We start from the raw sequence: 15,234 nt of genomic DNA, 5'->3' as shown, positions 1-15,234 counted from the left end.
AGTTAACTTACCTATGATTATTTATTCAGTGATTCAATTAGCTCTTATTAAATAGCAAACCTGTTTTAATATTGTTTTTAGCTTCGGCCCATATAATTTTTTTTTACCAGTATTTAAAAAAAGTAATTTTATATTATTCTATAAGTTTAAAAAAATAATTAAATTCTGGATTGGCCCATAAAAGTATCTTGCATAAATTACCCAACTCGGCCCGAATTTTGTACACGTCCAGAATGGTTTGGATTTTTTTTAACCCGGCCTCTATGCCATGCAGATCTCTAGCTCTTATTATGTCTTGCAAAAAAGTCCTATATATTTTTCTTAGTCACATAAAATGGTCTTTTTATGAAACATAGGAGATTTTTTTTAAAAACATAGTGTTTTTGACCAAAAAAATGATATATACTTAGATTATATTTAGACAAGTATCCGCAGTGACGGCAATGCATTTATTAGTATCTATCAGAGTTGTTAAAAGCGCGCTAACTTTTTTGGTAGCTATAGCTAATAGCGGCTACTTTTTTTGAAAGTAGCTAAGTAGCCGCTACTTCGCTACTTTTAAAAAATATAATAAAGGTAAGTAACATGAAAATTTAAATATAATTTTATAATTAATTATAATTTTTATGATTTATTATTTAATTTTGAAATTAAAATATAATTTCAATTTGTAATTTATATTTTCATTTATATAATAAACCTAAATCACGTGTTAATAATAAAAAATGTCATCGCCTATGGATATCCAAATCGTTGAAAGTGATTCAGACAATAATATTAATGAAATGGAAGATACCAGGGAAGAAAATGTTGTTAAGAGCTAATTTCCCATTCCTTAGATTTGAAAATTTTTTAAAATAAATATATACAAAACTGGCTTCAAATTTATTTGTTTAAAATGTTAAAAAAAAAATTCCTCAAGTCAATCCAGTAGCTATAACCTCAAGAAACACTTAATGGTAAATTGTCGTTTTTACATTCTAATAATATTTATTTTATAAGACTGTTCGTGAGTTTTAAGGAAATGGAGAAACATCTAAATAATTTTGGTATAGGCGACTCTACATCCAAAAATACTAATACAATTCAAACCAAATTAATTAATAATGCAAATGACAATATTTCTCAGAAATTGGCTGCTAAAGTTATTGTTATTTTATCATTTATACAGTACAGCCAATGTCCATGGTTGATAATCCATCATTTACCATGATGATTAAAACTCTATCCCCTGGTACAACAATTTTATGCCGCCAGACACTAATGAATAAAATAGCAGATAACTTTAAAATGATGAAAGATGCTTTAATAGTAGAGTTATCAGAGATATCATACACGGCAGATAGTTGGACACATAACAGAAGGTAAAAACTTATTTATATTTATAAATTGATCTGATTAAATTTTTTGAGCTTATTTGGGAATCATAGGCCATTGGCTAGACCCTAGGACTTTAAAAAGAAGATCTATGGCATTAGCCCTCAAAATAATAATAGGATGCTAGACATACGATGTACTTGAATATATAATTATTGATAATCTATCTTATATTAAAAATATGTATATAAGATTAAATACGCCTTACCATCAAGTGCTAGTGTTGAGAGTTAGTAAGGCTAAACTTATACTTTCTGATCGTCGCTCTAGACTTGGGGATGATAATATTGAAATGATTTTATAATTAAAATGCAACAAATTACCATAAATATTTATTTTTATTACATAAATTTTTTTATAATCAAAACTAACTATATTTTAATATTAATAAATGTTGATTTTTATATATTTACTAAAAAATAAAAAATTTGTTTGTAAATTTTTTTTTATAAAAAGTAGCTAAAGCTACTTTAAAAAAAAATAGTAGCTAATAGCGAGCTACTTTTTTTGACAAATAGCGATATCGGTAGCGCTCTACTTTTTTTAACAAATAGCGATAGCGGTAGCGCGCTACTTTTAAAAGTAGCGTTTAACAACTCTGGTATCTATGAAATATATCTATTGACTTCATTTTTTACTAAAATTTTTACTCACGTGATAAATTTAATAATATTATGATATTTTATAATATACTTGTAAGAACCCTTCATTTAGATTCTAGATAAATATAATAACCCTATCCCTTATCAAGCCTTTTATTATTTAGGCAGTGAAATCTGAAAATTAATTTTTGTAATAATGAATATTAACTACTATGAATCAAACCCTATCCCATATAAATTACTAGCCTAATGTCATAAAAATATTTTGAAAATAGAAAAAAATATGGGGAAAAAATTAATGTTCATTTTTAATTTATTACCACCGAAAAATTTAATTTTTACTAAATTGTGTATATTATACTTACCATTTTTCCATGTAATCCAGAGGCACCTAGCTTACCATCATTACCTACACTTCCATCTTTTCCATTAAATCCGAGGGCACCATTTCTACCTGGTAAGCCATCTTCACCTTTAGGTCCAATTGGACCTTTGTACCCCATTTTGCAAACTTTGCACACAACTTTTAATAGATTTGATAATAAATTTGAAGCATTTTATATTTATTTAATCAATTTAGCAAATATATATTTTTTATATTCCTTATATAATAAAAATATGATCTGAACACTTTACTAAGTTTAGATTTTTTTCAGATATAGTAACAACTTAAATTGCCTCTCACTACAAATTTTTAAATCTTCTTATTTTAATCAAATGTTTACTTTAGATCTTCTTACAATGAGGTATATAATTTTATGTAGGATTTCTAAAAAAAGGAGAAAAATGCATTTTTAGATAGATTGAGACAAAAATTCGGAATAAATGATTTTTATTTATAATTTCTTTAGTTGAAATCTGAGTGAGATCATGAGAAAATGAAATTGACGAGAAGCATAAATAGTGGGTGGATTTCTTTTTTTAAGTTGTTAATTTTTGTTTTTCTCTTCTATTAAGTTTTTAATTTTTGTATTTCTCTTCTTTGATTGTATTCAAAGTTTTTCTAAAATTCTTTTCTCTTTATCTCCTAACTTTATAGTGTAGAATAAGTATGAGTACACGGGCATAACTTGAGACATAGAATAAATATAATAAATAGATTAACATGGATTAGTAAAAAATTTCACTGACCAGAGCATCAAAGATAAAATATATATTAAATTAACTAATAACTCTTTCTCAAAATTTGCATATTTTTAAATCTTCGAATAATTATTTTATAAAAATCTATTCTCCAATCTATAATGCACAGTATTATGAAAATCTGCTCTTCATAAAGACATAAATGTCCTCTTAATATACCCCCCCCCCCCACATCATTCGAATATTTAAATAACATTTTTTAAAAAAAAATATTAACAGATCGAAAGATAAAATCATTTTTAAAAAATTAACAGATCATAAATATAAAATAATATTAAAAAAACTTAATCTTATTTTACCAAATACTATATAGTAAACTAGCAGCCTGAGCGGGCTACAAAATAATTAATAAAAAGGCCTGATCTGTGGCCTTAAAAATTTTAATATTACATTTGCTTCCATTTCTCCTTTTTTGTCTGGTTGATTATCTCAATTATAAAATGAATTTTAAAAAATTAAAAAAGTTTTAAAAACAGGAGGTAATATTTTTATTCATTTTCTTACCATATTTTTATAATAAATGAAATAAAATAGATTAAAAAGTTATTTTAGAATATTTAAATTTAATGAATAACATTATAATGAATAAGTAAATACTTTGATTATGAGATTATCTCCCTATATATTTTTTTAAAAATTAGTTCTGCAAATATTTTTACCACAAGGCGGCTGGCGGGTTCGGGCCAAAATAGATGGTCTCTAGTATGTATAAACTTGTTTTTGTAAAATTTTTATAAGCTCTTTCTCCAAGAACCTTTTTTAATAGATTAAGAATAAAAATTTATCACTCGTTTTATCATTAAAACTAGACTTTTTATTTGCATCTTTAACATTTTACACGAGTTACTTAAAGCTATCAAACTATATGTTCAATCCAATCATTTTCCCTACCGGACATTTTTCTCTTTTAATAAATTATCAAAATTTCTAAGTAATAAAATCATGAATGTTTAAATAAATGGAGAGAATTTCTTTATCTTATTCCAAAAATGAATTTAGAAGCCTTCAAATATAATCATAGCTCCTTTTGGGAAGCCCCTAAAAATTGATATAATTATATATTTTTTATAGTTATTTAAAAAAATAGAACGAAATTGATTGACGTCTATGTTAAAAGATACAACAAAAATTAAGTCAGTTTTACTCAGAAAAAGAATCCAACTAGGACATCGTCGTTTTAATTTAATTGCATAGTATTAAATTTATAAGTGGAATGAATTCAATAAATCTCAAATACTAAAAAACTAAATTATTTACGTCCTGATTTATAATTGTAAGGACTAACAGGACGCCCATATGTATCTCTTTTTCCTATGGAATGTGTATCTTGTGTCTTTGTTTCAGAAAGTTTTGTCACAACCGAAGATTCTTGTTGAATAGATTCGATATTCGTGCTAAATTTTTGACTATCGCTCAATTGTTTCTAAAAAATAAATATATTTGAATTAGAGAATCAACAACATATTCAGGGCCTTAGCTAAAAGGGGAGGAGGGTCGGGCTCACCAAAAAATAATTTTGGTTCCCAAGCCTGGCCCTCAGAAAAAATCTTTAGCCCCTAAAAATGGCCCCCAAAAATATGGCCCCCAAACCTGACATTCTTCTGGACTATTTATGGCAATGTTTTAAACCATCCAAAAAGATTCTGAATTAAATAAAATTATAAAATTAATACTCAAAAACTTCAAATATGCATCACCCCAGATTCAAAACGAAATAATGTCTATTATGACAAATATGGTGCTTGAAATATCTCAGATAAATATAACAAAAGTGAGTGCTTTTTTTTGTCTTAAGGCTGATGAGACAAATAATACATCAGATTGTGAAAACCAGAGCCTACTTATTCGCTATATTTTTTCTGTAGAAATCCAACAAAATTTAATAAGAATTATTAATTTACAGTGTCTTTCTACTGAAAGCATTACTGATTGCATTTTAAACAACTTAATGAGTTAAATATTATATCAACGAATATAATAAAGCCAGGCATATGCTGGGGCAAACGTCATGTCTTGTCTGATCGAAATGGAGGAGTGCAAATCTTACTTCAAAAAAAAATGATAAAAAAGTTCCTTTTATACATTGCTAAAATCACAAATTGCATCTTGTGGTTCAAAATGAGAGAATAATATTGTTACCATTTTAATTTTTTTAATTTATCTAATTCATTGTATAATGACATTTTAATGTATCCTCTAAATATACAGGTCATACTCTTAATACACTTTTAACCCAAAGGTGGGCTGGTCATTTAGAACATCTTGCATCATTTATGAGAATTTTGAGGCTATTGGTGAAGTATTATTTTATTTTTATAGAACTCTCAACTCAGAGATTTCTACTCATGATTCAGTCAAAGCCTCTGGTCTTTTATCTCATTACGTTAATATAAATTACGTTAACCTACTAAATAAGTGTCTACAGTCAGTAGATACTAATCTAGTGGATTGTAAAAACTGTATTGATTCCACGATAAATAAAAATAAGAGAAGCGATAATTCTTTTGATTTGATTAGAATTATGGCAGAAAAACTTTTAACAAAATTTAATCTCATCCCCAAAAAATCATCATGGGTAGCTAAAACGTCTGCAAATTTTCAAGATTTTATAATCGAGACCAAATTACAATTATGAAATTATTGATTAATTTGTTGTTCGCTCTTTAGATAGATTTGCACAAGATGATTATAATCTTCCATCATGTTTTAATACATTGTCCCTCCCTTGACCTTGATTATTTTATATCAGATAAAATGGTCCCATTAGAATCATTATCAAACTTGAAACGTTATATCATGAAATGAAAATAGTAAAAGGATTATTAGCTGCAGAAGTTGAAGAAACACATAATTTTGAAAATATTCTAAATATTTTTTATAAAAAAAAATATCATCTTGCATTTAAAGAATTGTATAAATGTTATTCAGCAGCCATCATCATTGGGGTATCAACGGCTTCTTGCGAGGCCTCATTCTTTATAATAAAGAGTTCTATTGAGTACTAGAGAATCAATGAAAGATCAACGTAAACAAAATTTAGTATTAATGGCTTATGAAAAAAGAATAACAGGGATTTATCTATTTATTAAAAATTTATAAATAAAAATCGTCGTATTATATTATAGTATTATTTTATTCATATTAGAGGTCCGCAATGGGCAGGTTTTTAGCCTACAAGCCCGCCCGTCAAATATTTTTATAAAAATTTAACCCGCCCGCACAACCCACCTATAGTTTTTAAAAAAATATATCCGCCAGCCCGCCCATGAGTCTAAAATCTACTCGCCCGCCCATTAGTCTAAAAATTTTTACGTGTCTGCCAATTATATAAAAAATATTTCTAACCCATGCTGCCCATAAAATTTAAATTAACTCATTCTTACAATTTTTAAAATAACTAATTTTAAAAAATGATTCAGTTTCAGCCCTACACCCCTACAAAAAAGTTTTATGAGATCTATATTAAGCAAAAAAATATTTAATTGAAATTACGGATAAGGAATTTATTTGATTTAATAAAAAAATATTTATGTAAAAAATATAAATATATAAAATTAATATTTATTGATATTATTTCTAATTATAATTCAAAAATAATAATGAATCCACATTTTCTGGAAATGAAGCCTTTAATAATAAATAAAAAAAAGAAATTTAAATTAATTGTTTATAAATGGTAAACTTAAACTAAATTTAGCCTAAAATCTTACTAAATTATACAAAAACTCGCTACTTTAAGATTAAAATATGTTGTTATGTCATTATGTCATTATGTAAGGTGCTCTCCTCTGTAACAGACACATCCTTCCATCTTTTGTTGTTCAATTTTCAAGTGGATACTATCTATTTCAAACATTGCATTTATATTTAAATACCTTTAATTTAATTCACTTTGCTTTTGGAGAATCGGGTAAAATCAGATTTTCATCCACGGTGATGTTATATTTGTTATAGCCGTTGAAAAAAAGAAGAAATAAATTTAATATAATATATCAAATGTCAGTTATTTTCTGACAGGAGGATTAGTGTTTCCTAGTGGATGGGAGAAAAACGAAATGATCACATGGGTTTTTTTGTAAAGAACAATAAAAGTTTCTTTGTGTGCGGTTTGGAGTGAAGAAGACATTATATTGGATGAAGACGGGATTGATCGGGAAGAATTAGCAATTTATTATCGTTTATGATACTTAGATATTTTTTTTAGATTTTTGTATGAATAAATTGGATTTAGATATTTGTATGAATAAATTGGATTTTTAGAGTATATGGGAAATTGGACTATTTCTATGGATTGTTTTGGATTGATAAGTTATATTTTTAGAGGGAAGGATTGAGAGTAAGGGGCATTCGTCTAAATTGTTGCCAGCTGACCAGGATCGGAAGAGTTGAAGTGATTCGGTTTTAAAGGTAAAACAAAATTTTTGTGATATATCTATATTATATGATAAATTTTGACAACGCATATGTACTAACCACTATACAGGGGTAAGTGAGATTAAGAGTGAGTTTAAGGGATAATATAATTTTGTTTAAATGTATAGCTTATAAAGCCCAAGATAGAAAGTATGTAAGGCCGGAATATGAAAATAAGATCAGGAATTTAAGACAATAATATTGGTTATAATATATGTCTAGTTGTATATTGTACATCCAATTTTGACAGTAGGTATGGTCTTATTATTTAGTAGGTCTTAAGACTCATTGAATGGTGTTATAGGTATTCCGTAGGAAGATTAGACCTCAAGATATGCAGGACAGAAAGAATTGCTAAATATGGGAATTTATGAAAGTATATATATAAAAGTGGATTGTTGTAATAAAGTAATTGTTATATAATTATGCATTTTGGGTTTTTAAAGGGATGGACATGTGGGGGATAGTTTTATTATTAATTAATGCTACTATAATATGTAATTCAGTTTCAATTAAGGTTTATATATTATTAAGGATCTATTGAGGGTGAGTTAATGTTATTTATTTTAGAGTAATTAACCATTTTATGAAATATGGTGTAATGTGAATTACACATATGATATATTTAATTATGAATGATAAATTAAAGGAATTGAGGTATGATGAAGTTAGAATAATATCTATAGTGTTATATGTGGATAGTTATTTTGATTTAATGTCTGCACTTGATATATATATAAATTTGGTATGGATTTATATGATATATTGGGTGATATGTAATATTTTTTTTAAAATTGAAATCTTTATATTTAATATATATATTTTTTTTTAAATTATGAAATCTTTATATTTAATATACATATTTTTTTTTAAAGTATAAAATTTTATAATAAGTTTTATTTGCATTTATTATATTATTTTTATGGTATGCAATGATCTGAAGGGAAAATATTTTTACAGATAAGGTCAGCCCGTGTTGATAGGTATGCCTTGAGGTGGGAATACCGTTTAGTGTGCATACTTGAGAAAGTTTTTTTGTAAATTGTTTTTTTTTGTGTAAATTTATTTTGCATACTACATTTTTTTTTATCTTTGTAATAATTTTATAGCACATCACATTTTACTATTTATATTATGAATATGTTTTTTTTTAAAAGGAAAAAGAACAAACTCAGATTATTTTATATTGTGAATGTTATATTAAGAATCCTCTACATATATACCATATAGCCCATTATATTTTCAATTTTTGTTACTTTGCATTCTACATTTCTGTGAATTTGTGCTAATTGTGATGGCAGAGTTAGGTAGAAATGGTATATTTTTCTTAGGATACTGAGTAATTCCTAGATGGAAAATATTGTATTTTCTACATATTATATATTTTTCCTCCCTATAAAATATTAAATTTATTTCTATATATATGTCTTGTAATTTTGTTAAAATCTTTGTTCGGAAATTTTTCGCAATTATTTTAATACCTAAAAATGGATTTTCATATCTATTTTAGGAGATAATTAAAAAAAATGTAGCTTTGTTTTTTTTTCATGATAGAAGGAAGATTACATGTGGTTGAAATTGCATTTCACACATAAACCATTGGTTTACATTACAGTATTATATGTAAAATCAGTATTTCCTCATTCTCATTAATCAAACCCCGAATAATGTATATTATAAGTCCTATTTCCCAAATGTCTTAAAATGAATGAATTATTACGTTTTGCTGATATTACATTGTTAATATTAATGTTCCATAGATTATAAATATGGATACCACGATGTAAATGTCATTATTATAACATTTTTTCCAGTGATTATATATTGAAATGTACCGGAGATATTATATTATAAATCATCATAAAAGGAGACGATTCAATAAACCTGAACGTTTTCAAGGCGTACCGATACAATTCAAAGGGACGATTCATACAATACCACCAGAAAGAGAGGGACGCTGGGCTTGTGTGGGCATGTTGTAGCCGTTGAAAAAAAAAGAAATAAATATAATATAATATATCAAATGTCAGTTATTTTCTGACAGGGGGATTAGTGTTTCCTGGTGGATGGGAGAAAAACGAAATGATCACATGGATTTTTGTGGTAAAGAACAATAAAAGTTTCTTTGTGTGCGGTTTGGAGTGAAGAAGACATTATATTAGATGAAGACGGGATTGATCTGGAAGATTTAGCAATTTAATGATTATCGTTTATGATACTTAGATATTTTTTTTAGATTTTTGTATGAATAAATTGGATTTAGATATTTGTATGAATAAATCGGATTTTTAGACTATATGGGAACTTGGACTATTTCTAGTTGGATTGTTTTGGATTGATAAGTTATATTTTTAGAGGGAAGGATTGAGAGTAAGGGGCATTCGTTATAATATTCTTCTATGAAAATACATGTTTATATCAATAAATCCTCAGATATGGATTGGTATAAAAAATGTTGAAATTTCAAGGAGCATTTTTTTTAGTATTTACATAAATAATATTAAGTAACAAAAAATTTTTAACCCTCCCACCCGTCCGCCCATAGTTTAAATTCTTTTTAACCCACCCGCCCTTTAAAAAAATTTAACCTGCTCGCCTACCCGCTTAGATGGAGGGAGTGGTGGGGCGGGCTAAAAACCCACCCAATGCAGACCTCTAATTTATATTACATTTACTAATTTTTAATAAAAATAGCAAAAAAAATATATGAATGCTTTATTTATTTTGAAAAAATAGTGGCCCTCACAAGTAAGCAGCTGCCCACCCCCCCCCCCCCCCCCACAGCTGGAACATATTCCTTAATTTAAGAGATAATTCTATAATCTAAAAATAGGGAGCATGCGATTTTTAAAGCTTATTACTAGTTGCATAAAGTTTATAATTTAAATAACTGTAATTATGATTTTTTAAAAAAAATAGATAATAGCAATTGATTTTCTCATTGACTAATATGTTCGCTTAACTCTGCGAATTCTAGTTGGAGAGTATGAGCATGGAGGGTAAGAGCGTTTCAATAATAATTTCCATGTGCAATTTGCAAATTACTCTTGAAACGCTTATTCTCTTTCATAAGCTCAATCATTCCAATTAAAAAGCGTTATAAAAGGAAATAAAAAAAATATTTTTAAAGGTAAATTTAAAAAAATAATATTAGGACAAATTGTCTTGCACGTACATAATATATGTTCTTGTATTTGTTTTATATCACATTCCTAACTATTTTTTAAAATACTAATTTCAAAGGTGTCAAATTTTGAAAAATTAGCTTTGTATTATATACAAAACAGTGTCTGAATAATAAAATAGATGTATTATAAACCAGACACACTATTTAAAGTGGTCAGTATGTATTTAATTTCAGAATTATGACAAATTATTTAATAAATAATACCTGTTTATAAATATTCTTATTTTGATTAGAAAAATTATCTAAATCATGAATAAATTGGAATTTCATAAAATTTAATATAAAACGTTGTTCTACCTCAAAGAATAATTTTACCCTATCTTGGATTTTAGTTTACAACCAATATTTAAAAGAATTTAAAAAATCATTTGTGTTAGCAATTGCAAAAAAATGAGATAACGAATGTCGAAAGAGGTTTAATGAAAGAATTTGGTTTGAATTTGAATGTAACTAAAACAGTAAAGTTATATACGCTATAATTCCTTTTTTTACTTATTAGAAATTAATTATAGAAAAATGGACAGGAAAAGGTATGAAGGGTGGTAACCCTGTAGCAGATTGTTGAGAGATACTTTTCAAATTATATACACATAGAATATGGCCTAAAACCATCGATATATCAAATGTATCTTGAAAACATTTTTTTATTATAAAAATAATAAAAGTTGTTTAAGTGCATAATATTCAAAATGAGGAATCTATTGTAAAAACCCAAATTTCTAAAAATGTTATGAATAAAATAGTATCTAGTTTGATATTTTATTTATATATAAAATAAAATATATAACTAATTATATTTTTAAATATATTTAAAAATTTTAAAAAATGATTTAAAGAATAGAAATGTCGTTGGCTTTAGATTAGCTTATATTTCGTTACATAAATATTCTTTCGCTCTTAGTCAATGCATTGGATTTATCAATAATATAAGTAAAATGTAAAAAATTTATATATCCATAATTCATTCTATTTTTTGTGGGATTTGCTCGTCAATCATTATGTAAAATAAAATTTGTCTTGTATGTTTTTGTAAAAAATAAGCCCCGACAGATATATATTTCATAATATTAATACAAAAAATAGTGTTAAGTATTTGTAATATAGTAAGAAACGTTAAATAAAATTGTAACAAAAATGCATTGAATCGATACACCAACGGATTAATTGATAATAGGCCTAGCAGGTATCTGATAAGTATAAACATTTTTGAATGATTATATTCGAAAAAAAATGATTTAGACCAAAGATTATTTTTATATTAAAAATATTTTGTTTCTATTTTTCGTTAAAGCTAATAAATTTAATTAATTATTATTTTGTTATTTAAGCCACAACCTAAAAACATTAATTTTTTTAGTAAACCTATTTGTGTTAACTTTTTTTGGTATAATGTTTTTTAAAATTAGACATCCTTAAACAATATGTTATCCTAGTTAAATTTGTCATTTTATTGTAAAAGTCAATGTGGAAAGCAAAAACCTTAGTTTATTATGGACTTATCTTATTTAAATAGTAATCTTCAAAAAAAAAACAATTTTCTAACCTTTTTTGAATTAAAAATAAACTCGTTCTGCTACAAAATTTGAATGTGCACTTTCAATATAAAAACAAACATAATAACTACGCTAACGAAATTTAGTTTATGTAAGAAATCAAGAGTCGATTCATATACATACAATATTCAATTATCGTTTCGTTATTTTTATTCTACCAATATTATCAGTGCTGTAGCCAAGATTTTCTCATAAGAAAAGGGCGGGGGGGGGGGGAAGGGGTTTAAAAAAATTTGAGGGCGAAGCCCTCCAAAATTCCCATTTTTTATGAAACTCAATTGCTAATATCTTAATCTATGGTAAAAATATTTTAAATATTTGCATATAACAAAATTTTAGAGAGTTTTCATTATAGATTTTATTTATTTACATTGATTAAAAATAGTATTAATTGTATAAAATTGAAGAGTTAATACAAAAATTATATAAATGTTATAACTATTCATTTTATGAAAAAATTTGATTATAAATATTATATATTAAAACTAATAATCATATTGCAATTTTTTGCTTTGAAGTATTAAAGAGAGGTCTACTTTTCTCTGAGATTTTGCTAATTCATCTAGGATCAAATTTCTATCTAGAATAATCTCCTTATAATTTAATAGGGCTAATCCATTTAAATGTTTTTCACCAGTGGTATTTCCTAAATAGGTTTTTAACCTTTTTAAGATTGAAAAAGACTATTTATTAGTGCAGGTATACTAATTGGTAAGGTACCTAAAATAATTAATAATGTTTTGATATTAAACAGGGAATCTAAAGGTCAATTACACATGGAAAGGGCCTTCAGAGCATTTTTTGGTCTCAAAGAATACTCCATCCTGTCAAGATTTTTATGCCAAAATACGACATCACAAAGTAACGTATCATTTGCCTACTAAATCATTCCAAGATTTTCTTAATATTCTCTCGTGTTTCAAGTGTAATCAACATAGACTCAACCGGCATAAGAAAATAAAATAAATTAAAAGTAGATAAATTATATTTAAAAATAAATTTAATATTAATGAGAGTTTTTAAATCTATACTGATTATTAACCTGGATATCTTGTATCTGAATGGCAATATACTCCATGGTCCTTTGTTTTTGTTCCATTTTTTGTTTTAATACCTTTAAAACGTTTCGATGTCGAGTGGCTATCCCATCTAAATGGTAATAAAATATGGGAATCAGGGAGACACATATAAGGCCTGATATTAATAGGCTGATAATTGCTATGTTATTGACTAATAACTTAGTAAAATTTTGTTCAAATAAGCTTTCAACTTTGAACTTAAAGCACCAGTAGTGATGTTTATATATTTTTGTAGATTTTTTATTTGGTGATTTAATGTTATTAGGGTGATGGTTTTTTTCGATGTCCATTAAAGTTTTAATATAAATATGATCATTTTTGCGGTTAATTGAGGAAAATCTCAAAGATCCATCATAATTATCATTTGGAATCATTGAATTATTGGAATCGTACATTTGATTTTTGAACTAAAATTATAAAGATTTCAATATCATAAACATAACATTTCTTATAATTTTTTAGATAATCTTATCGAGTTGGTGAAAAATAGTTTTCTTTTAATATTTTTTTAAGAGATCAATCTAGTAGACTCTATATGTTTGGTTCATCAATTATAATATATATTTACCTTATATATTCATTATAATTTTATAATAATATTAAACAAAATTCAACTATTTATAATTATTTAGAGGATAAAAAGTAAAAAAAAATTGTTTTCGATTGACCCAATTTATAACAATGTAAAAAATTATTAAAATAATATCACGGTAAAATGGACATTTGATTTGTGATAATGCAATGTTTTTTATATATTAAATAATATTTTTAAGTTTATACATATCGGTATAACTAAAGTAAATTATAGTTGAAATTCTCGCGGTAAAAATTAAAACTAAAAATATTTTTTTATATAAGGTACCAATTATATCATTGTAAGGTACAAAAAAAATACTAAAGCTTTTCATAACGGAATCTAATATATATTTTTTTATAAAAATCCTTATATTCATGGGAGAAATTTTATATTTATTTCTAAATATTTAAGTGGGTGGCAGGAGCGAGATTCACCTAAAAATAAGAAATATCTACTCTTATACAATTTGTCATAGGTGGGTGGCATTCAATTATCCCGTTTCTATATTTTATATACTTAACTCTAATTAATAAGTTTACAATAAATAATTTACATATTTCATTAAACAATTTCAAATTATAATATTTTCAAATTCAATCAATAGCGTATTCAGAATTTTATTTAGGAATTTAAACATCTGGGAGGTTCTGTCCTCCACACCCCCCGTCTATTACTGGTCGGCACCCTGTTTGTCTAATTATAGTTGTTTGGAAATTTATATCATATAACCCGTCTAATATAGGGCCTTTATAATTTGGGCAACTCCCTAATTTAACAAAATTTTGACTCCCAATTAGTGTTAGCAAACGTTAACTCAATATTTTACCTAGAACAATATTACGCAAGCCTAAAATTTTGACCGTAGATGGCACAAATAGATATCCAAATCTCGAGGTTTAGGCTATATTTTTCTGGTTAAAATATTGAGTTCACAGTTTATAAAAACTGGCTCAAATGAGCTGTTTAACAACACTAGTCCCAATCAAATTCCTATTAGTATTAGGGACAACTGTTTACTATGAAAAGTGGGCAGATTTTCATTTTTTTCCTATTTGCCTAAGACCTCGGAACATTTGTTATTGTTTGTCGCATTCATTCACTCACAAATTTAATAATCTTTTTGTAACTATTTATACCAAATAAGAAAATTAATAAAGAAAACAAATGAAACTAGTTATCATTATATAAAATTTAGGTTATTAAATTTCTAAATCAACATATTCAAAAAGAATGTGCTAAAAGATTTTATTTCTTAAAGAATTGTTCACAATGTTCATAGGCATTATCAAAAAAATGCAAAACA

The 15,234-nt window shown here is 26.0% G+C and overlaps 1 protein-coding gene across 1 annotated transcript in view; it reads right to left on the bottom strand.

The window, feature by feature from the left end:
- Window positions 1-15,234, bottom strand: part of LOC135926071 (collagen alpha-1(IV) chain-like) — a 74,130-nt gene that overhangs the window by 50,050 nt on the left and 8,846 nt on the right. The window contains exons 2-4 of the mRNA XM_065461737.1: window positions 13,318-13,424; window positions 4,380-4,545; window positions 2,345-2,502 (exon numbers count right to left, since the gene is read on the bottom strand). Coding sequence (XP_065317809.1) covers window positions 2,345-2,502; window positions 4,380-4,545; window positions 13,318-13,374 — 381 coding nt within the window. The 5' untranslated portion in view covers window positions 13,375-13,424. The remainder of the gene's footprint in view (window positions 1-2,344; window positions 2,503-4,379; window positions 4,546-13,317; window positions 13,425-15,234) is intronic.

This window comes from Gordionus sp. m RMFG-2023, chromosome 3 (assembly GCF_954871325.1).
Source record: "Gordionus sp. m RMFG-2023 chromosome 3, tfGorSpeb1-WG-v2, whole genome shotgun sequence".
In the NCBI taxonomy this organism is placed as follows: domain Eukaryota; kingdom Metazoa; phylum Nematomorpha; class Gordioida; order Chordodea; family Parachordodidae; genus Gordionus; species Gordionus sp. m RMFG-2023.
This window is presented reverse-complemented; position numbering and strand designations above follow the sequence as displayed.